Below are 27,511 nucleotides of genomic sequence, written 5' to 3'. Positions count from 1 at the left end.
TACTCCCGCGTGCAACGTTCAGCTTCCGTTTCTTCCTCTCGGCGGATCCACGCCGTCCAAGAAAGTACTCTGCCCCGAAACGGTAGGAAAACTTTCTGTGGGCTTCGCAACAGTAATTTACCATCCAACTCAATCCTCCTTTGTTCTGCCCTTAGACTTTACCTCTTATATCCCGTGGTTCTCAGTATCCAATTCCACCTTCAGAGCTACGGACGAAATCATGATCTCCTCTGGGTTCTTACTCAGGTAGCCCTACCTCCTCTCTAGAATCCTCCAACTTATTGCATTACTCTGCCTTCTCCCTTCACTGATCTATATATTTTACATCTATTAGACTCCAGCCTCCTCACAAGACGTCCACATTACCTGACTCGTCTGAGTAAAGCTGCAACGCACAACATTCCGGTGAAGATGCTCCACCCGTCTCCTGAAGTGTTGCAGCAGGGTTTTCTACCACAGAGGGTTTCCCTGGGATTCCTGCGGTGCCCAGTTCCTCCTTTTGGTAGGCTGGGATCAGAAGGGACCTCACTGGGATTCTCACTATCTTCTTGTATGCATCTGCTGACCAGGTTAGTGATTCTGTGACAAAGTTTCTCTTTGTGGTTTATGTAAATTCTCGGAGATTTGATAGGCATTCCCAGAAACAGATTTGGCGACAACCCCCGGGGTAGAGTCCTCATTGGTTGCATCCCCCCCTTGAAGAGTTTCACAATCAGTCTGGTAGTCTACCAGGGCAGCTATCAGCTCAGCCCTAGACTTATCCACAAAGTCTAACTCCCTGGCTTCACAAGCACTCTGGAGAGCCTCTAAGCTCATCTGAATCAATTTACCATTCGCAATAGATTCCATTGCTTGTAATGCAGTTATCTTGTACACAACTGAACCTTAATTTAACAAAGTGCAGCTATCCTTCGTAAGTGGCACGGTTATACACTGATTCTTAAAACCATAAGCATCCCACCGCTGCCACCAGTTGAAAGACTGGAGGGGGGTGTCTGTACTTCTGCTCTCTATATGGTAGAGGAGAGGCACAGAGGACCCCAGCCAAGATTCTCTATTATTGGTATGTGGTCGAGCAATCAAGGCCTAGCTTCTCATGAGGTGATGCGGGCTGGTTCTTAAGTACAGTGTAGTCCCCAAGCACCCACAAAGGAATGTCTGCACACTGTATCGCTTAAAACACAGTCTTTATATAATTAAAATTCAAGTTTATATACAATATCACGATAACTCACTTTGTACTCGGTTATCTATAATGGCAAGTATACAATTCTATGTGGTACCACAGTTACTATGAGATCTCCTTAAAGTGCATCAACTGTACGGTTAAATGGCACACAAATCAAGTCGTAAAGGAAACCAGCAATAGAGGTAAGAGGAAAGCAGTTGGTGGAGACAATTGGCAGGATACTGGCCCCTACCGAGACACAGTCCTGTCTGGAGATCCCCCCACCTGGGCAACTTGTAGAATAAAGAGATCACAAGCCCAGTCCAGATATTGTTCACACAAGACTTTTCAATAGTTCAGCAACCCCAAAGTACCTGGCGTTCTAGCGTTCCTCGTCGGGGAATCGACAGCCCTTCTTGAGTGTCTTCCTTTAAGGCAGGTGTCACGGGTCATCGAACGTCAGACGGAGAACAGGGTGAGCTACGACGGTAAAGTGGCAGCTTCGTTCCTAGCAGTGCTCGTTGATGGAGAAGCGTAAACATTCAGTAAGGAAGAGGCGTGCGGGGCACCTCGAGGTCGATAGTTCTGGACCGCAAAGAGTTTGAAGAACTGTGGCCCAGCAAGGGCGTCGAGTCATTGGCAACTCTGTGGTCTTTGGGAGGCGGGAAACCCACTGGTGGATACTCCTCGGCGTGTCGACGGTCTGGCCTTCTCCAGCGGGATACAGCGGCGACGATGCGGACGAGGGCTTTCTTGGATCAAGAGTTCTTAAGCAAAACGGGAGCACAGCGGCTCCGGTCGGCGATGGAGGTCATCTACATTGGCGGACAACAGTTGAGGTGCTTCTCTTTGGATTCCGCGGCATTCCCCGTCTCCGGTCGGCAGCCTGTCGTAGGTCTGTCTACCAGGGAGCTTTGGCAAAGATCAGCTGGTGCACGATGGTCCCTCGTAGCTCGGGAAGAGGGCGCCTTACCAGGTCCTCTCTGGGTCAGTCCTTGGAGCCACAGCAGCTTTCAGATTGATGAAGAAGGGCAACAGCAATTCTTCTCATGTGCAAACCTACACAAAAATAACCAGAGCTCTTCTAGTGCAAGTGTTGTGACGATTGTAAACAGCTAATCCTGAAGTGGACAAGCAAAATGTCGAATGTAGGTTATGTGTGGGACGTGGGATATAGGCCATAGAATTGTGGCAACCCTGCAAAATATGGGGTTGTTGGTCACCCTATCATTTTTCCATGTTATTAAAACATCCGGGCTGGGAGTTGGGTTAGATATTACCAGGTAGCATGGATTAGAGAATTACAAACATGTGGTTGCTTCTGAAAGGCTGGTATATTTGGCTATCATCATTAGCTTGCCAGGCCCATATCATGCAACGGGTTACTCACGGGTGACTAGACATCCCGGTTTTAAGGGGACGGTCTCAGTTTTTCACAGCATGGCCCCCTATGCTGAAATTATTTGCAAAAATTACATGTCCTGGTCAGGGACATCATTTCACCAAAATGCCAGGGGTTGTGAGAGTGACTTTGCACGACCCTTGACCTCTGATGACCTAACAGGAAGTGTTGTAATTTGACCCCACTCCTAAGTGACATCACGGGAAGTGATGGCACACAACCTTTCACACCTTGACAAAACAGGAAGTGGCATCACATAGTATTGTTCTCTGGCTTGTAATGCCCACACGTGAAGTGCTGTTCAGACGGCACCAGGGAGGTTTGCAGAATAACATCTGTCATTTCTGAAAGAAGGGTGAACAGATTTAAACACTTTTACATATAGCAATGGAATGTGAGGTACTGCGTGGGGAGAGTTTGCTTTATGGGAAATTATCTGGAGGGTTGTTTGACTCCGGAAGAACATTGGGATCTGCCGTTAATGGGAAAAAGAAATGGGGCGAATTTTGGCCATGCTCAAATTTATTGACTCAGCAATTGGTTTGAAATCTGAATGGGCCTGAATCTTATGAAATCACAGGAACTTAGGGAACAAAGTAATGTTTATAATATCATGTAATGAGATGACCACGTTTCTGGAGTCAAAGTCCGGTGAAGGATATTTGCTATCCTATATATCTATTTCTTGTTCCTTTTGGCTTGTTTGTTTTACAGCATAATAGCAATTAGGAAGCTACTCACCTGTATTTGAAATTGATGGATCATTGTTTTTTTAATGCTCTTAAACTGTTAAAGGTTTCTTTTGCTATTTCTATGTTTTTAGTTTGAAACCAATAACACTTTTAATTAAAAACAAAATGTGTTCTCTGTATTCGGCTGGGCCTCTCTCTGGTACAGCCTCCCTGCCACTCTGAAACTGGAGGTGAACCATCTCTGGTGCCGGAAGCACCTCAAGACCTTCCTCTTTGCTTCTGCCTTTGCTCCTTCACTCCCCTGCTGATCTGTTCTGTCTCGACATTGTGCACCTGGTCACCCTCTGACTTTCGGGCCCAGGTACCTGCTCACCCTGCCCCCCCCCCGCACTGCCGCCTGGCTATCCCTTGCACTGGGATCTGTATCTGTAACCCTACAGTCCCCCTCCTTCTTTTTTCTGCACTTATCAGACACACCCTGTCTGTTGCCTTAAACCTATCACTTGCCACTTGCTGGCTGCACTACCACTGTTTGTTGCTTTTTATTATTTATTTACTTATTTATTATCTATTTTAATGTTTATTTTGATTCCTTTGCTCAGCACTTTCCACTTTCTCACCCCCCCGCCCATGCACTTGCACGTTCTCAATGTCACTGGGCCTAGTAAGATTGTTGTTTTTATTTCTCCCTTGTTCCCCTCCCTTGCCTCCTTGCTCTCTTAAACTCTAAAAACACTTGTGTACGAGCGCGATACAAATAAAACATCAATCAATCAATCAGTACATTATGAAAAATATGGTTACGATATCACTGTAAAATGATATATATTTCATACAAGAATTGATCACCATATGTAGTGTTCACATCAGTGTGTATAGGTCCATATTACCAAATTACTGTGAATGTAAGCAGATGTCCAACACAACAACCTGGACTATTGTACATCCCTTGGCTTAAACTGTAAGCAGACACAGCATCTCTAAAAAGGCCTAAACCCCAAAGCGCAGGCATACAGTGCCTGCCAATTGTCTGGCCACAGACTGGAAACAGCAACAGACCAACACAAGTCCAACCAGAAAAACCATGGTCGGAGGGTTGCCCAGAGCTGTGTCAGTGGTGATGAATGATTTGAACCTTCCTGCCATCACCTTTTTGTTTTGCTTATTTGCTAAGTAACCCCCAGTTTGTTTTGCTAGATGAGATGGGCGTGGGGGGTATTGCTGGTCACAGTAATTGCAGGTTTGTTTTATTTTAAAATGTAAACAGCAGCAGCTCCACGGCATCACCCCTAGAAACGCCTGCTGGGCCTAGAGACCTAGCCTACTTTTCACTCATGACGCCCAATGAGGTTAGAACATGTCTGGGGATGCTTGGGGTCTCGTGCAGAACGGATGTGGTCTAGCAGTTTGGGCTGGACTGCCCCTTTTGGAGTGGGACCACCCATGATTTGCATATGGTCTTTCCCCTCCTGTAGTGGCTTGGCAGGCTGAAAAAGGTCGGTCTGGAGGGTTGTCCAGAGCTGTGCCAGTGGTTATGAATGATTTGAAAACGTCTAGCTATGACCTTTCTGTTTTGCTTATTTGGTAAGTAACCCACATTTTCTTTTGCTAGATGGTAGACAGAGAGGATGTGTTGGAGCATCTGTTGCAGGTGACAGTAATTGAAGGGCTTGTTATTTTAAAATGTAAGTAGCAGCTCCATGACATCACCCCTAGAAAACCCTGCTGGGCCTAGAGACCTAGGCTAATCCTCACTCATGACACCCAGTGAGGCTGGGACATGTCTGGGGATGTTTGTGGTCTTGTGCAAAAGGGATGTGTCCTAGAAGTTCTGGTTGGACTGTCCCTTTTGTAGTGGAACCAAGCATGATTTGCATATGTTCTTTCCCTTCTGTGGAGGCTTGGCAGGCTGAAAAAGGATGGTCTGGAGGGTTGTCCCGAGCTGTGCCAGTAGTTATGAATGATTTGAAACCTTCCAGCTATCACCTTTCTGTTTTGCTTATTTGGTAAGTAACCCACAGTTTTATTGATAAATGGGAGAAAGAGGGGAAGGATGTGTTGCAGGTCACAGTAATTACAGTGCTTGTTTTAATTTAAAATGTAAACAGCATCAGAAGATCCATGACATCACACCTAGAAAAGGCCTGTTTTATTATTTTCTTTGGTCCTTTATATCTTGCTTAATGCCAGCCTCCTCCAGCTTTCAAGCACTGGAACAGGAACTGAACCCATGTTGCACTGCATCCTCTTGTTCACAAAGCAAGTGCATTACCCCTGAGCTATCCTTCCAAATATATTTATATCTGTTGCTTGAGGAAGCAACAGATGGTTTACTTCAAAGGCAGAGGTCAATTTCATGTAAACTAATCATCTCACCTTGCGTCTATCAGCAGTGTACCTGTGATGCACGTCTAGCAGATCTGAGTCAGGTCACAGAGTGCCCAGGCAGGACTGGTGGCAGAACCCACAGGGGTACACCCCTCTCATCAGCGTCCCAGTGGCTCACTGGATGTGCAAAGCAGACAATGAGAAACACTGATGAAATCTGCGTCAATGCTGTGCTGTCATTGAGTACCGCAAGCTGCTCCTAGGCATTCCCAGCTAGCTAGACCCAGCCCACATACCCTTCCTGTTGCTACAGTACTGGGTATGAGCTGCACAGACAGCCCACCCTCTGAACCCAACCATTCAGGCATTCTTCACTAATGGACTGCCAACCTGTTAGTGATGGCAGCTTCATGGTTTTTCCTGCATCCCTGTTATTTCTCTGCTAACAATATCTAGATTCCAGGTGAAAAAGGCTGTGGCACATTTAGCTGCATTTACAACTGCCTTTTTTAGGTACAACACAGACATCTGCTCTTGGCTTTGCCTCTTTTTCCAGTGTCCCAGGTGTCGCAAGCACAGGTCTAGGGGTAGCAGAAAGGGTTCCTGGGATACCAGCTGCTACCCCTGGCAACCCCTAAAGTATGTCTCTTGTCCTGGTTAATAGAAAAAGTTGGAAAAAGAGACCCATATAAGAGCACTTCTCTGGGAATTGTACAAAAATGTCGACCTGGGAATTGAGATGGCCGGAAATGCCGACTTTTTTTTTTTAACCCCCCTCTTACACACATATATATGTGGGGGGTTTAGAGTATAATATTAAAATGGGAGGGGGTTGCGGGGATCTCCCTCCGCATAGTTATGTGGTGTAAAGGATTAAATAAAAGTCACCATTTTCGGCCGTCGCAATAATCACATAGATCCCTTCTCTGACTATGGGTACGTGACGGTCAAGTTACAGCTGCAGAGAAGTCTGAGTGTGAAGGAGAGATAGCGCAAACAGTGGCATTTGTATTGCAGCCACAAGGTCAGAAAAGACTGAGCCTGAATGGGAATGTGAAGGGCAAGGAGGGGGCACCCTTTGCGAGAAAGAATAGAAACTGAGGAGATGGTTTAGGGCGATGAATTGTCAGAAGTAATAAAGCATGATAGAAGAAGGAATAACATTGAAATAAAATGTATAATATGACAGAAGGGAATAGAAGGGAAATTAAAAATATGAAGGGGCATTGACAAGAATATAAGTGAAAGAAATTGTGTGCTAGAGAGACACAAAATGTGTAGTGGGGGAGTGAAAAGAGTACATGAAAAAATGTATGACGATGCCAAAGAATGTGTGAAAGAAGCAAAGAAGTTATAGAAGTGATCGAAAATGGATTCTGAGACAGGAAGGAATTGAAGCAGATAGAACAAAGGTGCGTAATGCGAGATGAAGATCTAGAAGGGAAAGGAACTGTATGGGTGGGGAGAATGAATTGAAAAAAAAAGAGAAGGAGAAAGAAGGAAATAAAGGGGGCAGCATCACTATACACTGTCTCCAACGTGCCATTCAGGACTGTCGAATCTACGTCAAAGCTCAGCAGCAGTTTGTGTCATTCTTCTATGTCTATACTCTTGACTTATACTACTTCATGTCTATGGTATGTCCTTTAAGACATACTGGGCCTCATTACGACCCAGGCACTGGACCATGGTGCTATTAGCACCATGGTCCATGCCGGTCTCCGGCATGGTGGATGGCGGAATTACCGCCCCCATCACAAGGTTGGCGGGGGCGGTAATTCCCCATTCACCATTTGCCCTTCCCCATTCCCATTTTGCCCCATAGGGCATAATGGGGATGGGGAAGGCGCTAATTACGGCACCGTAATTAGCTCGAGGGTCCCTTAGCGGGTTGGATTGGCGTTAAAGCCTCCAACCTGCTAAGGGACCTTGTAATCAGGCGCTAATGGTTTAACGGCGCCGACGCTCTTTACGGCGCCGTTAAACCATTAGCGCCAGGGTCGTAATGAGGCCCACTGAATGTTTTCGGTTCCAATATTCTGGTCAACCTAGAATTGTGACTTTTTATAGGGACCAGTATTCCCTTTCTGTGTTTTGGAGAAATATGCTGTGTCTTTCAAGGAGAGGTTGATGAAGTAGCGGTTGAGTGAGGTGGGGTACAAAAGAGCCTTAATTGTTGGAGGAGGCAAGTGCTGCTTGTGCCGCTGCTCTGGTAATTATATGCAGGCCTACTTGTAAAGTTGCTGCAGTGGCTCCGGTCTGCTCTAAATGAAGATGCCTAGAAGACAAGTGCACAAGGTGGAATGTGCGCAGAAAAGCCAGTGGCTAATACATTGATCCTGCCTGACCCTAAAATGGCGCCCGAAAGTTCAGCTTATTTGCAGATTGTTTCTTAGGCTTTTCCAAGGATATGTTGGATCCCAAGCGCTACTACCAAATGTATTAATTGAAACCCTGATAGAGGGTGCTGTTAAAATGCTGGATCTACCACTGAGGAGAAGCCCAACAGTTTGAACAAAAGTGTAGGTGTTTTGCTAATCACAAAAACAAGTAAAGGCTTAAAACATGCCATCTAAAAGCACCACGTCCAGAAAGTAAAAAAGTGCATTTACTAAAAAAAAGGAAAATTATGAAATACGTGCAAGTAAATGTTAAACCAAGACTTTACTGAGTTTGTACTCGCGAAGCCCTCATGATGAAGCGATGGGAAAAGTGAAAAGTGTTGTTCCATCCTATACTTGTTTGGACAGTCTTTTGTCTAATTCAAATGTTATTCAATGTTTAACCTTTATTGATCTCACACTGAGATTTTCGAGGACTGGCCAAGAAATCTTGGAACAGGGTTGGGACATTGTGTCTTAGGTAGTGCACGACAGGGGTGCGCAGCCAAAGTACAAGGCAATCCAAGGACTTCGGCCGCAATGGCTGAGACCTCTGCTCCCATTTCACCATGCAGATAGGTTGCACTAAATGGGGGGTTGTGTGCCCCGTTGATGTTTAAGTATTCTCTACCACTCCTCCCTTCAAATGATTCCATGTGCAGCCCAAAGGATAGACCAGTGGTGGCAAGATGGCTGGTGGAGTGGGACCCACTAGTCCCCCCTACTGTGCATTAAACTGTTGGTGTTGGTGGGAAGGGGAAAGCTGAGCGGATGATGCTGAGCCAAGGAAGGAAAGGGGGGTTGCTGAGGAAGTATTCCACTCCTGAAGTGTCGGTTCTCTGGGCTAATGGTTGGTCAAAGAGACATTCAGAAAATAGTTCCCCCCAAGAGTCTCTGTGCATGGGGTCACAAAGGATTGCAGAAACACTTTCTCGTCCAGAGTCTCTGCTGGAGCTTGAGTGAGGCAGCACCGATATTTGAATCTGATCGCTCTGATGGAGATTCTTCCCACACAAGGGGCCACATTTGTATTTAGAAAGATCCTTCTCCTAGACTACCTATCTGCAGGGAGATGGAGTCAGGAGAATTGCCTTTCCCTCAGAATCTCTGCTGAGAGGACGGGAGCGGGGCAAGTCACAGGTGGAAATGAAAAAGCAAACTCTCCTAACGCATCCCTGCTCAGGGATATCTAGAAACTCTCAATACAGTGCAGTCTAATGAAAGTAATCCATTTTTGGTAACTTTAAACTCAGAGGTGGATTACGAGTGTACCCAGAAAGTGTCTTCCGCTTTAGACACCACACTCAACGCATTCTATAACATCTTCAAAGGATTTACAGGGCAAATCAGTTATCATTCCACCACATGACAAGTTCCATGGACAGAGAGGGTGGGATGAGGTACGCCCAGATTGCTTCTCGGTGTCTGTGAATGGAAGCTCACCATTTGTCCCTAATGGAATCGTATCTGTCGGAACTCCAGAATGTTGATGTGCACTGATAAAGCATGATCTGGCTCTCATCGAGAAACTTTTCCCTGAGCACAGGTCCTGCTATTGATTTGCCAAAGGTTCGGTACGCCTGGATCAACCTGCTCACCACTACGGTTATTGCCCTTCTAACACACTATTGGTCTGTAAAGAAGGATGCCAAAGTCTGGGGAAGGGGTGATCTTTCCATTCATGGCGCAGGGATCTTCTATAATCCCTTTCTTAGATCTGAATAGTACCCAGAGTGTTAATAAAGATCAGGAGCATACAGGCCCTTATCATTCTTGTAGTCACCTGTAAGGACGGTGTCAGGGCCTTTCAACCATTTCAAATGAAATGGGCCTTGAGCTTTAGGGGCCCCCAGAAACTGATTACATGTTGCCAGTTAGCAGTCTTATAACGCAGCAATATATCTGGGCTTTAAATGTGCGCTTTGCAGCGCTCGCGTTACAATCTCCATTTGCTGTAGCCCTTTAGGTCATGACATGGAAGTGACAACCTGACGGGCTCCAGAAAATGAAGTTTGTGACGCGGGCACTAAAAAGCGCACATTTAAAGCAGAGAAATACACCTGGGTGTTAATAGTCGCCGATTATCACAAGATGGCCAACCAGCAGGGAGCAGAAACAAGAAATGCCCACAGAAAAGCTTCTTTATCAGCAAAGGGCTGATGTGGAAGTATCAGTGTTAAAAGACGAGGAGCTAATCAGCAGGCATTTAGTCTTTCCTCGTCCAGCAATTTATATAGTTCCATTTTATTCTACCGTGTTAACGAAAGGTAATATAAAAAGTGTTGCTCCAAAAAAGACAACATGCTGATACCTTAGTTCTTTCGATGCCTGATCAAGTTAAACTGAAGATTACGAAACCTTTCAAAGAAGGTACAATTGTTGCCTTTTTTGGAGCAACCCTGTGAGTATATGTGTGTGTGTATATATATATATATATATATATATATATATATATATATATATATATATATATACTAATTATATATATATAAAAATATATATATGTCTAGGAAAGTTCATTTGAGCCAAGTCACACATTCCACAACGCTGCCTAGTAGCCATCACTGGAAGTTCACCTCCAGTTCTGAGCCACAACAGCAAGGCATTGTGGGTATGCAAATTAGCCCAAATGAGAATGTTTTTCTCCAGGAAAATAGCCCAAATGTGCACCTTTTTCTCCAGGAAATTGTCCTGGGGAAAAAGATTTACATTTGGGCTAATTTACATACCCACAATACCTTGCTGTTGTGGCCCAGAACTGGATGTGAACTTCCAGTGATGGCTACTAGGTGGCGTGGAATGTGTGACTCGGCTCAAATGGACTTTCCTATGTTAACATATGCAGTGCAAACCGGCCCTTTATTTAATGTTAAAGGCAGAGACACCTGTTTTAGCTTGGAGATTGTTGGGCTTTTTAAGATTGTCCCTCAGAATTAGAGTCTGCTAAAATGAATTGTCTATTAAACTTGTTTGTTGTGGGTTTCATGGCCTTTTTGCCAAATAAACTTGTTTAAATATATGTTTATATATATTTCTGAGGCTAATGGAATCTGCTTTGATCACATGCTGTGCATAGGCTGACATCTAGTGGAAGCTGCAGAGTATTACAGTTGTTGTTTTTTCGAAACTCGAAAATGGACGTCGACGGGGCGTGCCAGTAATACTATCCCTAGTGTGACGTCCACTGTACCCATGATCCCTCACGCGTCGAGGTTCCTGAGATTGTTTTTTTCCGTTATGGCGTAAAGCCATTGACTTATTTCAATCCTTTATTTCACCGACCATCGAATTATCACACTGGTGAAGACAAAGAGACTGCCTGTCGAAAGACTACCACGACGGACCGTTCGACCTTGGAAGGCCAACCTGGACCCCTGGACCTCGGCCCTTCGAGGAAGTCGCCACACTTCTACTAAAGGACGCTATCAAAATTGTGCCGGCCAACCAGGTAAACAAGGGTATTTATTCAACCTACTTCCTTGTGCCAAAGAAAGATCTGACCATGCGCCCAGTATTAGATTTGCGCCCTGCAAACAAATATGTAAAGCCACAAAATGTCGGCATCACTATGCGACAAGAGGTAATGCCTCTACTAAAGAAGGGGGATTACACGGCAACACTGGATATGAAAGATGCCTATTTTCATATTTCAATGTTCCCAGCGCACAGAAGATTCTTGCGTTTCAAGATAGCGAACCAGCACTACCAATTCAAAGTGCTACCCTTCGGGATAGCATCTGCTCCAAGGGTATTCACAAAGGTACTGTTGGTGGTGGCAGCACACCTGCGCAGGGAGGCACTCCCAGTGTACCCTTACCTGGACGACTGGCTCATTACCGGGGAGTCCTCCCTAATTTGCACGCAAAACATTCAAAAGCCTATCAACCTTCTCTTTCAATTGGGCTTCTCAATCAACGAGAGAGAAAATATCAAGCCTAGTGCCAAGCACAACCAAACAGTTCCTACGAGCTGTCTTAAACACACAAGAGGGGTTGGTCTTTCCATCAGAGGAAAGAGTCCAAAATATGTTGATGCAAATACCTCATTATCAAGCCGGCTAACAGATAAGGGTGCAAAATTGATGCGCTTGCTAGGCATGATGGCATCTTGCATTTACCTGGTTCCACACTCGCGCCTGTGATTGCGACACATGCAGGAGTGGTTGGCGAAACAATGGTCTCAGGCAAGTTGTCAGTGGGATGATCTAGTGGTTGTTTCGCCAACACTGGTACAAAGTCTTCGCTGGTGGACGAGAGAAAATCTACTGAAGGGGAAATCCTTCTACGATCCAGAGATACAGGCAATTATCACGATGGACGCCTCTCTTGCTGGGTAGGGGGCACACTACCTTCACCACACAGCTCAGGGTATGTGGTCTCGCGCGGCAGCTCAGAACCACATCAATCTGCTAGAACTTCTGTCAGTAATCAAGGCCCTTCAGGCGTTCAAATCCCACTTAATGAACCAATCTGTGCAGGTTCTGACAGACAGCACTACAGCAATGTTTTACATAAACAAACAGGGGGGCACACGTTCTCCAAATCTGTCCAGACTTGCACAGCAAATTTGGAAATGGGCACTCAAACGGAAAATATTCCTATCGTCACAGCATGTTCCAGGGGAACTCAACTCTCTCGCAGACTCATTGAGCAGAGATCCCCTACCAGAAGAACACGAGTGGCAACTTCACGCAGAGGTCGTAGAACACCTCTTCTCTATGGGGTTTCCCCACAATAGACTTGTTCGCTACAAGAAACAGGCAATGCCCAGACTTCGTGTCCAGATTCCCCCAGCCAGGCTTCAAGGGGAATGCCCTATGGATGAACTGGTCAGGAAAATTTGCTTACGCTTTTCCCCCAACACCTCTCATGAGGAAAGTGGTGAACAAGATCTACAAGGAACAGATGACTCTCATCCTAGTTGCTCCTATGTGGGCAAGGCAACCCTGGTATCCACATCTGCGTAAACTGGTGATGTGCAATCCCATCAAACTCCTATGCCTGTACAATCTGCTCACCCAGCACGGGGGACTAACAGTGAACCCTCTACCTCACTCAGTGAACTTGGCAGCATGGCTCCTGAAGTCATAGAGTTTGGATATCTTAATCTGCCTCAAAGATGTATGGATATCTTGAAGAAATCATGAAAGCCTAACACTAGGCACTGTTATTTTGACAAGTGGAGGAGATTTGTAATTTGGTGGCAGTCGAAACAAATTAACCCCATAGAATGTAGTCCTTCCCACATTCTTACTTATATGCTCCACTTGTTAGACACGGGGTTAGTATTCAACTCCTTAAAGGTCCACCTGGCGGCTTTGTCAGCATATACCACTTCCCACAATAAAGTCTCATGGTGGTAGGTACCTGTCATCAAAGCATTAATGGAGGGAGTAAAGAGACTCCACCCTCCAATTTCGAACCCGCCGCCAGGATGGGATCTCAATGTTGTACTCGCCAAGCTCATGGGATCCCCTTTCGAGCCGATGCATAAGTCTAGCCTCAAACACATGACTTACAAAACTGCCTTCTTATTGGCTATCACTTCCATAAGAAGAGTTAGTGAAATACAAGTATTGTCAGTGCCGGACCGTTCTTTGTTGTACAAAAGGACATGCTGGTTTTAAGTACTCACCCTATGTTCTCACCTAAGTTTATCTCCAAATTTAATTTAAACCAGTCTATTCAGCTACCGGCTTTCTTCCAGGAACTCACAAGCTCAGCTGAGGTAAAACTCCACACACTAGATGTGAGAAAAGCAGTCCCCTACTATGTATACAAGACCAGACCGCTTAGAAAAACAGATCAACTATTTGTCTCCGTAGCACCAGGCAGAGAAGGTGAATGCATTTTAAAGAATGCCATCTCTAGATGGATAGTCAGATGTATACAACTGTGCTATTCCCTATCAAATAAGACACTGCCTTTTACGCCCAGGGCTCACTCCATAAGAGGCACAGGAGCCACCCTGTCTTTAATCGCAAATGTCCCTCTAGACAGCATTTGCAAAGCAGCTACATGGAGCTCAATACATGCTTTCACTCAGCACTTCTGCATTGACACTCATTCCAAGACAGATACACAAGCGGGACAAGCGGTTCTAAGATATCTGTTTGGTCACAAACCTTCTCACATCCCACCTCCTTCTTCTAACATTGCTCGCTAATCTGTGAAATGGATGTGATCTAAGCAGATTCCACAAGCCTCAGAAGGGATACATTACTCACCGTAATCATATTTCTGATGCTTGTATCTGCTTAGATTTACATGTGCCCACCATTCCTCCCCTTGGAGAGAAGGCGCATGGATGCTTCTGAGCTTGTCTGATACTTATCTGCTTGGATACAACTGTACTTATGCTACACTTCATGATACCTCATGCCAGAAAAACAACACTCTGAGGGACCTCGACGCGTGAGGGATCATGGGTACAGTGGACGTCACATTATTATGACGGGATAGTATTACTGGCACGCCCTGTCTACGTCCCTTTTCGAGTTTCGAAAACAACAACTGTAATACTCTGCAGCTTCCACTAGATGTCGGCTTATGCACAGCATGTGAGTCTAAGCAGATACAAGCATCAGAAATACGATTACGATGAGTAATGTATATTATATATATATATATATCTAGTTACCGCCCTATAGTTAAGGTGATACCTATGAGTCATAGGAATCACTGAACATTCTATTACTAATAACATTTGACTTGCAGGACAGATTTGGATGATGTTTTCCAAACAAAACGTTTGTCACAGGCTCCTTAAAAAATGAAAAGGTTATTAAGAAAGCAAAAAGAAGCTGTTTTCGGCCTACTCCTATTCATTTTTTCATGGAGAAAAGGTCACATTTTGGGTCAGCCAAAGCGTAAAAACCTCTGGACGGATTTGGGAATGAAGCATTGACTCGATTTCTGTGATAGGTTTTGGGTAAATCTGTCCAGTAGTTTTTTAAATATTGGACATGGAAGGGGATGCCCCATCTCCCCAAAAATAGCCATATCTCCATGGTGCTTTGCAGCAGAGAGTATTTTCAGAAATGAAAAGCCACGCCATTTTTTTTATTGTCGATGGAAGCGATTACTGCAGTAATACCTGGGGAATGCGAAAACTAAAAAAGTTATCAAAAAGCTATCTGGAGGAGGAGGAAAAATGGTGCAAAGTCATTAGGCTGGTGTTAGGGATTGGGAAGAGATGTGAAGTGGGGAGAGGTCTGCGGAGTCAGTTATGGGTAGAACATTTTTGGCTTACCAGATTAATACAGGGGGAATCCCATGAGATTACCACAGATATGCGATGGGAATAGAAACTGCTTCAGATGAACCGAAGAGTGATAGAGAGTAATCAGAGAGTGTAAGGGAATGAAAAAGAAATGGAAGGGAGTTGGCGGACCAAGAAAAGAGGAGGGGGCCCACGCTAAGTGCCTTTGAGGACAGGGAAGATATTTCAATTTTTGGATGCTTTTTGACTTATCGAGGGAATAGTGGGGTAATACTGTGGAAATAGGGAGTGGAAAATAAATTCAAGACCTATAGTGATCACAAATACTAGACAATGCAATGGGGCTTTGGTAAGAAATTGTTGGTGTAACATGCAGTGGCCAAATGCCGGTGCAGAGATAACTACTAGGCAGAGTGTGATGGGTCTTTGGGGAGAAAATAATGGTGTAAAATGCAAAGTGGCCAAAGGCCTGGCTCAATGGCCATGGCTATTGGGCCCCAAAGGAACCTATTGGAGCAATATGTACAGTGGTCACGCCGAAGACCATGGCTAGTGGGCCCAAAGAAACTGGTTGGTGCAACATGTACAGTTATCATGGCCAAAGGCCGTGACTAATAAGCCCAAAGAAACTGGTTGGTGCAACATGTACAGTGGTCACAGCCGAATACCATGGCTAGTGGGCCCAAAGAAACCTATTGCTGCAACATGTACAGTGACAATGGCCGAAGGCCATGGCTAGTGAACATCAAAGAAATGTATTGGCGCAACATGTACAGTGGTCATGGCTGAAGACTATGGCGAGCGGGCCCAAAGGAACCTATTGGTGAAACATGCACACTGGCCATGGCCAAAGACCATGGAGAGTAGGACCCAAATAAACTGGATGGTTCAACATGGACAGTGGACATGGTGGCCATGTCTAATGGACCCCAAACTAATGCACTGGTGCAACATGTGATTGAAGGCCATGGATAGTGGGCCCAAAAGAAACAATAGCAACAAAACCTGTGACATTAAGTGAAAAAGCCTTGGTTAAGAGAGAGTTAAGGTGATCAGATTCAAGGCAACAAAACCCCTGAAGTTCAGCACTCACATTTCAAGCAAGTCCACCTTAACTTTGCACCCCCTGTTGCACAGTGTATGACCACAATGATGGCATCACAGATGACATCACTGATGGCATCACAAAGGACATCATACATGACATCACTGATATCACTGGTTTGATTCAATACATTTTGAAATATGACAACTCTGCTTTGTTACAAACCATATATGTGTATATTTCATACTTGCACAGCACATTGTAGTCTGCCCTTGTTTGTTTAAATGTAAATTATGGCTACAATTGTAAGCACATAAAGACATTATTACAAAGAAGAATAGTACATAAGCACTGTTAGGGAGAATTCTCATTTATGGCTAATTTCCCTCACCTAGCGTGTCCCTCAGCAGCTTTGCTGGATTTCTGCTGTTTCTTTTTTCCACCTAGTAAGAGTGTGAGCCTTTTTTCCACTCTTACATGTGTTTTGCCATGTGTATTTCTACTTTTTGTGTGATCTTGGGCTCTCGAGACACACCACTACATGAGCCCCACATTTTTGTGTGTTACATAGCACCTTCAGTGCAGTGACAAAGGATTGTCTTTTGAAACTTACCACTGACTCCATTTTCCTGGGGCTGACTACTGTCCCCCAGAAACATGTAAAGTTGCTATTAACTTTATGTAGTCTCTTTAAAACTACAGACCCAGTACACTCCATCTTACATGGAGTATTGGAAAGGGTTAATTCCTACCCCTTTTTGTCTGTGCCTCTTGGAGCTTTGTTTTGCTCTCTTAACATTAACACTTGGCTGGTGGCAGTGGTACCTACCCTACCTTTTCTACCACGATTATAGTATATAAACGTGGTACTGTTTTTGGCTATTGTAATAGCCTGAAACATAAACCGCTTGACCAAATACTTTTTTATTTGGCTACGGTCGGGTTTAGTCGCCATTTCTTCTTGTTAAAGTCCTTCTTGTGGTTTTTTATCATGCCAAACCAGGTTTGCCTTCTTTGTTCGCCGACCTTTGGCGGGCTTCTGTCCAGAAGCCCTTCTTTGGCATCTGGGTGTCTAGGTGGGCTGAATGTGAGGGAGGGGTTTAGTCACCCCCTGCACTGGGTCTCCTTGGAGACCCAAGTTGCACTTTGTGTCGATTGGCTGAGGTGGTTGTCCAGGCCGGACAACCCCCCTGCTGAGTGATTGACAGCCAGGCTGTGTGAATGGGGGATTTTGGCATAAAAGGCAGGACGCATGGGCTGGAAGTCAGAGTCGCCACTGGAACTGCAAGAACCAAAGAGAAGCGGAGAGGAAGACGGCTACTGAAACTCCTGAGTCCCGATGAAGCCCTGCTGCAGTCCTGAGCTATCTACTCTTCAACGACAGAGAAGATCCAGTCCAGAGTCTTCTTCCCTTGAGCCTGGTGGGATCAGCCATCTCACCTTCCACAGCCAGAGGACCCTCTTCTTGGTTGAAATCGCTGCACACAGCTGTAGTGCGGATAGCTCTAGAGGTCAGCTGTAGTGCGGATAGCCATCTGAAGAGCCTCTCCTGTTTTAAAGGAGCGCACCTTTTATTCACTGTTGCTTCGCTGCTCCTGGCCTCATCCCTCGGTAGTGCAGATCGCTCCAGACGTCCTCCTTCTTGTCCCCATGACTGAAGCTCCAGGGACCGTGAGTCTGCAGGAACTACCAGGAACAACTGCCGTGGCACCACTTTTCTTCAAACGAATATGGTACTGTGTCCGACTTCGAGGAATTAAGGTGAACCCTTCTTCCTCACCAAAAGCTTGCCCTTTTCTTTCTTCCCTCTCATAACTTTTGCTTCCCTTTTGACAATATCCAAGTACTCCTGGAAATTTCGAACCGTGAACTATTCTAACCTTGTGATCCTCGACAACAGGACTCCTGTTCCATTTGACACTGGCGCAGGCCTATTGACTTTTATCTAATTTTTAGAAAGTGTCCTCTGATTCTATCTGCCTTGACAAAAGTATTGCCTATGATTTTTATCCCCTATTCTCTTGTGTTAATTCATGTGCTATGTGTGTTTGACTTCGGTTACATTTCTTCCTGCGGGTACGCTTTTCTTTTGTAAGACCGAACTGTCATTACTGTCAAAAAGTGATCGCGCATTAACCCACGGTACTTCTTTGTTTCACAACACCGGTCTGTCAAAACCCAATGTACTTACCTTGAATTGATCTGCACAGGGATTGTGTGTTTTATATTTAGAGTGTCGTTTTATTTTAATAGAAATGAAGTGTTTTGTGAACAGATGGTTTAAAATAAATGTACTTATATTTTTTTACCAGAAACCTTGAGTCCGTGTTTGCTTGAGTCACAGTAATTGGAGTCCTTTGTGTAATCTCTACTACTGCTCATTTGCTCTTGAGATAAGTCTGGCTACTCAGCCATTGCTACCACTTTTTCTGTGTAGTACAGGCTTGTACCAAAGGTTGTACTACCACTTGTAGTCTTAATTGTGTGCAGTAGTCCCTAAGGGCACTGCATAGGATTCTGCCTAACAGGCACGTATGTGCTTTGGAAGAAAATCTGTTATATTTGAATAAAAAATCATAATTTATTTTCAAAAGAAATGACAAAAACTATTATCAATACAATTGCTATGTCTATAATTAAATGTGTATTTTCTAATCTTCATTTATTTTGTATAAATATATTTATGTAGTATAAGAAACAAAATTATTTTGTCTATTAAACAAACTTCGAATTCACAGCTTCTATTCTATCACTATGCCCATGGGCACGCCCGTTCTTTTATATGTGATATTTTTTATAAAACCTGTCATCTATAAAAGAATGTGTTCATGTAATGTTATTATGGTAAGGAGAATTGTAAATGTAAGTGTAACATTGACTATTTTCATAACACTACTAAACATGTTTCTACTTCTATGTATTCTTGTTTTTTTACTACTATATCTACTTTTTATAATACCTGAAATAGATTTAGTTGGATCAAGTTCTTTCCCTGCAATGAAGTATTGTAATTGCTTGCTAGTACATGTAATTCAAACCATTTGCATAACGTTACATGTTTTTATATAAAATTGTATAAGTTGATAAGTACTACAAATGAATGCTCCATGCGTAATCATACAATACTTTTGTATGGCTGTATTGTTCCATGTCATGTTATTATTGTTATGTGTAATGCATTTGTCCTTTAAGTGGTCAACAAAAATGTTATACCTTTAATATAATCAGTAATGTCATATATAATATCATTGCTGATCTCATCAATGTCATGTATCATTAGTGACACAATTGGTGATGTCATCAGTGATGCCATGTATGCTATAATTAGTGATGTCGCTTGTGATGTCATCAGTGATGTCCTCTGTGATGTCATCATTGTGGTCATATGCTGCGTAGCAGGAGGTGAACTTCCAGCGATGGCTATTAGGTGGCATTGTGCAATGTGTGACTTGGCACAAATGGACTATCCTACTTTCACACTTTAGGTGAAAGGTTTTTTTAAAGTTTTTTTCAACCCACCATAACGTTGTTTTTGTATACATGCCCCAATACTCCAACCACTAGGCTGTCAAGACTACACTACGCTGAGGATACCTAATAAGGGTGAGACTAGGTGTGTATGTTTTGGGATTGATTAATCTATATATAAAGTAGCACAGCCCTCTAAAACAAAGGCAATTTTCTGGAGAAAAAGGCTTGCATTAGGGCTAATTGACATGCCCTCAATGGCGTTGTGGAATGTGTGGCAAACGGACCCACTCACCTTGTCTACTGCTGGAACTCTGCACCTGCATTCCTTGAGGGCCTGCTGCTCGAGGAAGGACTGAAGCTTTGCACCAGCATCCTCTAATGCTCCACAGAATCAGATGACAAAGCTATGCTTCTGCAGAAGACCAACAGGAACTGGCTGCAGTGCCCCTTCCGACTGATCCGCTGGTGACAACTTGATAACACCTCCTCGTCAGGACCTTATCCCTCTGAGGCCTCTGACCGTGTCTGCATCGCCGGGTCCCGAAGTAGGAACCCCTTTGCTGCTAGGCCTGAAGTCTTTCTGTGCCAAATCAACCTGGGTTTCCTCTTCCCAGGCCAAAAGCCCTGATTCCATTTCCCCATCTGGGCAGCTCCAGGAACATGTACTGTATCCGGTCGGGCAACCACACTGTCAAAATCGCTGCCAGTCCATCATCCGTGGATGGATCTACTCTGGTGTAAACTCACAAGCTTTTCTTCAATAACCTTTCTATCCTGGGGTCTTCTGAAGCTGACACCAGCCTGAGAAGCAGAATTCTGCACCCGAGGACGATGGAGGAACCTTGCGTCAATGACTACTGCCGACCGCAGAGTCTCCGTCATTCAGCTCCTCTGACTCTAACCCTCGATCCGGCCAAGCAAAGAATCATTGATAAGCATCCTTCCCAAGGGCCTTGGGTCCCTTCTGCACCAGTCAGTCATTTCAGTGTTAAAGCCTGCTACGCAAACTAACTACACACCCCCTCCATCAACAGGCGGGATTAGTTTCCCTTACATAGCCCCTAAACTATGGAATGCCCAACGCTCTCAGAGCCGAGATCTCCCTCCCTGCCTTACGGAAAATGCTAAAAACTACCCTCTTCAACTAACGGCACTCTCTCCTGCCCTCCGCCCCTCCTCGTGTACTTAGGCCTCTACATTTTTGTGTGTATGTGTAAAAAAAAATGCCTTTGTACTATGTAACTCTGGGCGCGCTATAAATGTGAATAAATAAATAGGCAAAGAGACCGCCTCTGGAAACTAAAGCTGACATGTTGTACTACTTGACGCCTGAGGTAAAAAGCAGAGATCCAGAATGGCTTAAATAGTCAGTGACGCTTGCATTAAAATACCAATGTCTGTGCCTGTCCCAATTTCCTTTCAGTCCTCCGAAAAATCTACTGCACTGCTCCTCAGCAAGAATGGCGGTTGTCTGTCTGTCTGTGGCACTTCTTGTAAACCTCCATGCATTTTTGGCACATGAACGAATTTTAAAATGAAGTAACTTCGCTTTTGTATTTTTTAATTCTCTGTTCGCACAATATCTGGAAGTGCCCTGGGCGGGGCTTTCCGTTGCCTTATTCCTCCGCCTCGGTGACAAGCGCTGGTGCCAACCGAAGTTCATCAATTTCCGGAAAAGCTGTGTGTCAAAGGTTGCCAGCGATGGGGAGTGACACGTGGCAGAGCCAGTCATCGGCTTGGGAGGGCCTACGGCTTCTCTAATTGATGAAGTTGCAGGCAGAAGACAGCACTCTGCCAACACTCACACCGGGCACCAATGCGGAAGTGCTAGAGAGTACACAATCATTAAAAAGCCGCGGCAATAAACGTACAGGGGCAGCGGTTACAATCCTACCCTGTCCATATGAAACTTCGCCCATGATGAAACCTAAGACTTACCTGCTCTGCCTAGGTTTTCGATGGATCACACCTCCTAATGTAATTTCTCTGTAACACTAAATATCCTCCAAAATTGGGCGAAATTACAAAAATATTTGTTATAGCGCTTTCACCAAAGCGCTGTACAAGGAAACATGTTTACATACATTTATCATGGCAACCAAGTTGGTACTCGTTTATCGACCGCGGAAGGGTGAAATGCTGAGTTGGCCTTGCCGAGATGCGATCTTGTTACCTGCAGATCCCACACAAATCGCAGCAGCGAGCACCAAACCCACTGAGCTATCTCACTCTTGTCCCGCGCAGGACACACTTGGAATACGACGGCTCTGACCCCACCATAGCTCCGATCAGAGAGGCTCGCTGGCCCCTTGCACAAACCTCTTGCTGCTCTGCCCCGCTCACCCGGCAAAACCATACTTATTTCAGGGACACGGGCTGTCTGCCAGCGGCCACTCTTGATTTCCCGCCCCTCACCTCCCTGCCTCACCCGATGAACCCGCCTAGTGGCAAAGCGCCGCCGGACAGCTCAACATTTTGCTTCTGAAATGTCTTCCCGGAAAAAAAATCTGTCTATGCGGGAATCCTACGTTTTTACTGCATGCGGCCGCCGACCCACCCCTGTGACCCACCCAGCTTACTTCCTTTCTATATGGATGAAACTCACCTGCCATCTGCGCTCGCAGCCTTCAAGAGGGCGCACCATAAAAAAACGAAGCCTCACTTCCTGGTGTGTAAGTGAAAGAGAAAGAATATGGTTATTTTCCTCCTGGGGCCCCATTGGCAGTACTGACAGTAGCCCTCTCCCCGCGGACCTCCGCCCCCTTCAGAGCCTTCTTTGATATCTACCCTGGCGAGAGTCTTGGCATTCGGCCACATCCGTGCACAGGAAAGGGCTCATTTTAAAAACACTATAGTTTTTGTTTGTTTCTTTATAGTAATTTTAATGTTCATGTCCTATTAAAAGTGCGCCTCTCTCTGACTGGAGGGCAGTGTAAAGGGAGTGGGTTGGGTTATACAAAAGACTCCAGGATTTACAAACTAAAGAATACACCAACATACAGGCTGTCACAGGGTTTTTGTGAGGCCACTGTTGAGACAACGTCCTTTATTGCCAATTAGAAGTAATGTTGACACACAGTTGCTTCACTTTGTTTCTTACTCTTCTGAGGCATTCTAGGTAAGTGTATAGGAGGGCTGCAATAAGGTGTGGGAGGCAAAAAGGGGATCGTCTTCTCTGCATCCTGCCTGCACAGCTAATCTCATCGAGCGCACTGCGCTCCTCTTCCGCTTTTGACCTCTCGCGAGAGGTTGTGCGTGCTCTCGCCAGAGTGGGCTCTACATACTTCCTTTTGTTGAAAAACGAAGGCAGGTGATTCTATTCCATGACAAGGTCTGTAATTCGTGTTGGTCTCATTCTCTCCCTCTGGGGCTGAGCTTCTCAGCTCTCGTACCTCTCTTGCCGGTCCTTGGCTTCCTTCACCCAGTCCATTACCATCTACTGGAGTGTCTGGCGACACTCCTCCTGCTCCTCCTGACTTTCTACCATCTCTTTTCTCTTAGTTTGCAGTCTTTTGTCGATCCTTACCATCTCTTTTCTCTGAGTTTGCAGTCTTTTGTCGATCCTTCTTTCTTCACCCTTCTCCTTGCTTTCATGCACCTGATCCCGAACTGTGAGACCTTGTGGTTCTTTGATATTTCTTTCAAACAGCGCCACTCATTCCAAGATCCATCTTCTCCCATCCTGATTGCGCACGTGATTGGTCCCCCTTCGGCACATCCAGATGGGTCTGCTGAATTTGGACCCTGTGATGGGGTCTCTGTGTGACAGCTTTATCTTGACCCACTCTACTTTGCGAATCCCGCTGACCCGGTACACTCTCCATTTGTCATTCCACTCCTTCATGAGTGCCTTGTTCTTCTTCATTCTCCATACCAATTCTTCCATGTTCGACTTCGTCGTCTTCCCCTACTTGTGACATCCACGGAGGAACGAATGTGGATGCTGCTCTGCGTCCTCTTAGCATCCGAAACAGGGACACGTTGCTGATCCTGTTGGAGGTCAGCCGGTGGGCTGCCACTGCCTCCTTGACTGTGCAATAGGGATCTATCCCTGACACTGTAGCTAGTTGCATTGCTCACTTGATGAACCTATTGGCCCTTTTCACCAAGTCATTGGCTTGGGGTGGTACATAGCTGTTTTTACTTGGTGAATGTTATTTTCCATCAGGAATGTGTCCATCTCGTGAGAGACTTGTTGGACACCATTGCCAGTGACCAATTCCTTGGGTAAACCTTCCCTCTGGAAGATGTTCTTCAACACTCCGATCACTGTGGAAGACGTAATGTCCTGACCAAACTCCACTTCCACCCACTTCAATAGGTAGTCTATCAACACAATGCCATGCTTGTGCTCAGGTCTCATTGGCTCCAGTGGTCTTATGAAGTCAAGACCTAGCTTCTGCCACACTCCGTCTGGAATTTCTGTTGGGTGGAGTCGTGCTTGCATCACTTTCAATATCTTGTCACTATTGAGGCACACGTGGCACCTTTCAGTCATCATTCTTATGTCTGGTCCATGCCCAGCTACCAGTACCATTCCCTCGCCCTTCTCCTTGTCATGTTGCTCCCCAAGTGCCCTGCGTGAGCCCTGCACATGATGGTTCTTCTCAATGCAACAGGCGGGATAGCTTGGTCGCCTCTCATCAGCATTCCTTGGTCCTCAAGTATTTCATCTGATACTTTCAGTATCAGTTCTGGACATGTATTCCGCCAGTGCATTTTCACCATATTCTAGCAGTTTGGCTTCTATGCGGGTGAGGCGAGGGTTGGCCGTTCTTTTCCCTTCCGGGCTAAGCATGTGTATCAATGGATTGTGGTCTGTCATCAGTTGTAATTTAGTGCCCAATACGTACATCCACAAATAATCGGCTGCCCATGTGCAAGCCAGCATTTCCTTTTATTTTGTCGAGTAGTTAATCTCTGCTCGCGACAGTGCCTTTGATGCAAACGCCACTACTTGCTCCACGTCGCCCTTCCTCTGGGTCAACGTCGCGCCCAGGCCGTAGGAATTGGCATCTGTAGTTATGATGGACTCCCATTGTGGGTTCAATGGCTGTAGGCAGGGGGTGTGGGTGATGCATTCCTTCACTTTTTTAAACACCTCCTGCTGCTCTGTTCCCCACTTGTACTCAGACCCCTTTTTCATCAATTTGCGCATGGGAGCCGTGGTTTCTGAAAAGTTCTGTACACATTTTGTGTAGTATTCGGCCATTCTGAGAAACAATCTCAGCTCTTCCCTATTGGACGAATCCGGTGCTTTCACAATGGCCTGGAGCAGGTCCTTCTTTGCGCTGATACCGGCTCTTGATATTTTGTAGCCTAAGTACTCTATTTCATCTGCCCTCAGGACGCACTTGTCGAAACCGTAGTCTGACTCCCGCTTCCTGTAGCCGTGTCAGCACTTCATGAAGCACCCTATCATGCGTTTGGACGTCAGCTGCATATACCAGGATGTCGTCCTGGAAGTACACTACATTTCCAATTGTCCATAGCAGCGAATCCATCATGCGTTGGAAAGCCGCAGCAGCCGACGACAGACCAAACAGCGTGCAGGGGAACTGGTATGTACTGAATTATGTTATGAATGCCGTCAGGGACCTCGACTCCTTGTGTAGGCCAATTTGGTGGTATGCGTCCCTCATGTCAAGTTTTGAGAATACTTTGGCCTCTTTCTTTAGGAGAAGTAATTAATTAATGCTGGGGAGGGGCTAGCTATCTGTTACCACCTCGAGGTTCAGGCTGTGGAGGTCTATGCATATGCGCAGGTCACTGGAGTGTTGTTTCTTGATCAGGACCACCGGGCTCAACCACTCGGATGACTCTACAATTTCTATCATCCTGTCTTTGAGCATCCTTTCCAGCTGTTCCTGTAGTGCCTCTCTTGCCGGTGCAGGGACTGGCCTCATTTTATGTTTGACTGGAGCTGCTCCATGTTTCAATTTTATTTATGCACTTAATTTTTTATTTTTCCTGGTTCATCAGAGAACATATTGCAGAATTCTTCTCTGGCTACTGGTGGGACCCATGAGGTGAGCAATAGCACTTGAACTTCCACGCTGGTATCTAATTGCATGTGTACTTTTGCTTGATCGCCCCAACCGAGCAAGGCTGGTCCTCTTTCAGAAAAGTATACTTTGGTCTTTGTCACCCTCCCTTTAAATTCAATAGTGTCTTGTATATAGCCCAGTAGGTTCACTATGACTCCGCCGAAGACAGTTGGTCTGTGCTTCGTTGTGCGTACTTACATGCATTCCTTTCTCACTATTTCAACATGCTGCCGGAAAGCAGAGCTTAACACGAAGAGAGGAGGCTGCCACAGTATTCATAATTGCCTTGACTTTCTTTTTATATTTCTTGTGCTCCCAAGGTCCAGGGGAGCACAGAAAACATAAAATGAAAGGCATAGCAATTATAAAGACTTAGCTGGCAGCCGGCAGAGTCTTCATAATTGTTGTGAATTTCTTTTTAAGTTTCCCAGGCATGGGCTCAAATGAAAGTAACAGCATTTATGAATACTACGCCGCCCGCCGGCGAGCTGTATGGTACTTATCATTTCTGGGACTTCTGCTTTAAGTCTCCCGAGCTCCCGTTGCCCGGGGGAGCCCTCAAGACTTAATAAGAAAGGCACAGCAATTGTTAATACAATGCTGCATGCCCATAGCGGCGTGCGGCTTGGTGCTTTCAATTGCCGGGACTTTCACTTTAAGTCTCTTGGGCTCCCCCGGTGAGCCCTGGATTAGCAGGAAGAACCAAAAAAAAGAAAGAAGGGGAGGTGGCAGCACTCGCCAGCAGCACAGGGTAGGAGCCTAACAGCATTCTCTGCTCTCCGGCAGTAATAAGCAAAATCTCCCAGTAGGGGGCTTTTGCTTGATTATTGCTACAAGAGCAGAGCTTACCATGAACAAAGGAGGCTGCTTCATTTCACAAAATGGCAGCCTCCTAATTTAAAAAAAAACACTTTGGGGCTCATTTCCCAAGAATTTTACATAGGAAAATGTAAAAAAAATATTTTCTATATATATTTTTGATTATGTGCAATCTTTATAAACACCATTTTTGAGTGAACTACCCATTTAACTGCTTCAATGTTCATCTGGGGGTTAAACCTCACATTTTGTGATCATATGGCCAGGTACACACACAGTTGCCGAGTATTGTCATCATTTGCCCAGCTGCTCACACCATTTGAAGTATATAGGGGTTACAGCTTGCCCACTTGCGTAAGCACCTCACAGGGTAGTGCCTGGCAAATTGCCCCGGGAGGATAGCTCAGCGGCAACGTGCTCGCCTTGGAAGGAAGACGACACCAAGCAACACTGGGTTGATCCCCAGGTCCGCGCTTAGAAACCTCTGGGTATTTAAGCGCGTTATAAATATGCAACTAAGACAAACAACTATGCAACTAAAACAAACAATTCCTGTAACATCGCCTTGATGCCCGCAGGCTGTGTGAGCGCTTTAAAAATGCAAAGAATAAAATAAATGGTGGTAGTACCTAACCATGGCATGGCAACAGCTGGAAAATGGGCATATGATGGCAGTGCATGGCACATGTCTGGCACATTTCTATTTAATGCCCACACAAGAGCCCAAACTATTGCCTTTGCCTATGCTTGCTTAAAGTAGGTTTTGCAAAGTAAGTGTGTAGATGATAACACATACCTTTCGAATTGGAAGATCCGTTTAGGAGAGTGGTGGGCAACCCGTGGCCCTCCAGATGTTTTGGCCTACGACTCCCATGATCCTTGTCAATTGGCCATGCTACCTCTGGCTGATGTGGGTTGTAGGCCAAAACATCTGGAG

The 27,511-nt window shown here is 45.3% G+C and overlaps 1 protein-coding gene across 6 annotated transcripts in view; it reads right to left on the bottom strand.

Annotated features, from left to right (window-relative positions):
• Positions 1–27,511, bottom strand: part of LOC138488086 (caspase-5-like) — a 504,964-nt gene that overhangs the window by 219,027 nt on the left and 258,426 nt on the right. Inside the window, exon 1 of one of the 6 annotated variants that reach the window (XM_069614832.1) lies at positions 22,314–22,489. The exons of 3 other annotated variants lie outside the window; for them this stretch is intronic. In XM_069614832.1, coding sequence (XP_069470933.1) covers positions 22,314–22,320 — 7 coding nt within the window. In that variant the 5' untranslated portion in view covers positions 22,321–22,489. Of the gene's footprint in view, positions 1–1,542; positions 2,155–22,027; positions 22,080–22,313; positions 22,490–27,511 lie in introns of those variants that run through there. 2 more of the 6 variants (XM_069614831.1, XM_069614830.1) reach the window with 2 other exon arrangements.

The sequence above is a fragment of the Ambystoma mexicanum genome, chromosome 9 (genome assembly GCF_040938575.1).
Source record: "Ambystoma mexicanum isolate Mex_15411 chromosome 9, UKY_AmexF1_1, whole genome shotgun sequence".
Taxonomy (NCBI): Eukaryota; Metazoa; Chordata; class Amphibia; order Caudata; family Ambystomatidae; genus Ambystoma; species Ambystoma mexicanum.
Note: the sequence above shows the minus strand (reverse complement) of the source record. Positions and strands in the feature narration are given on the sequence as shown.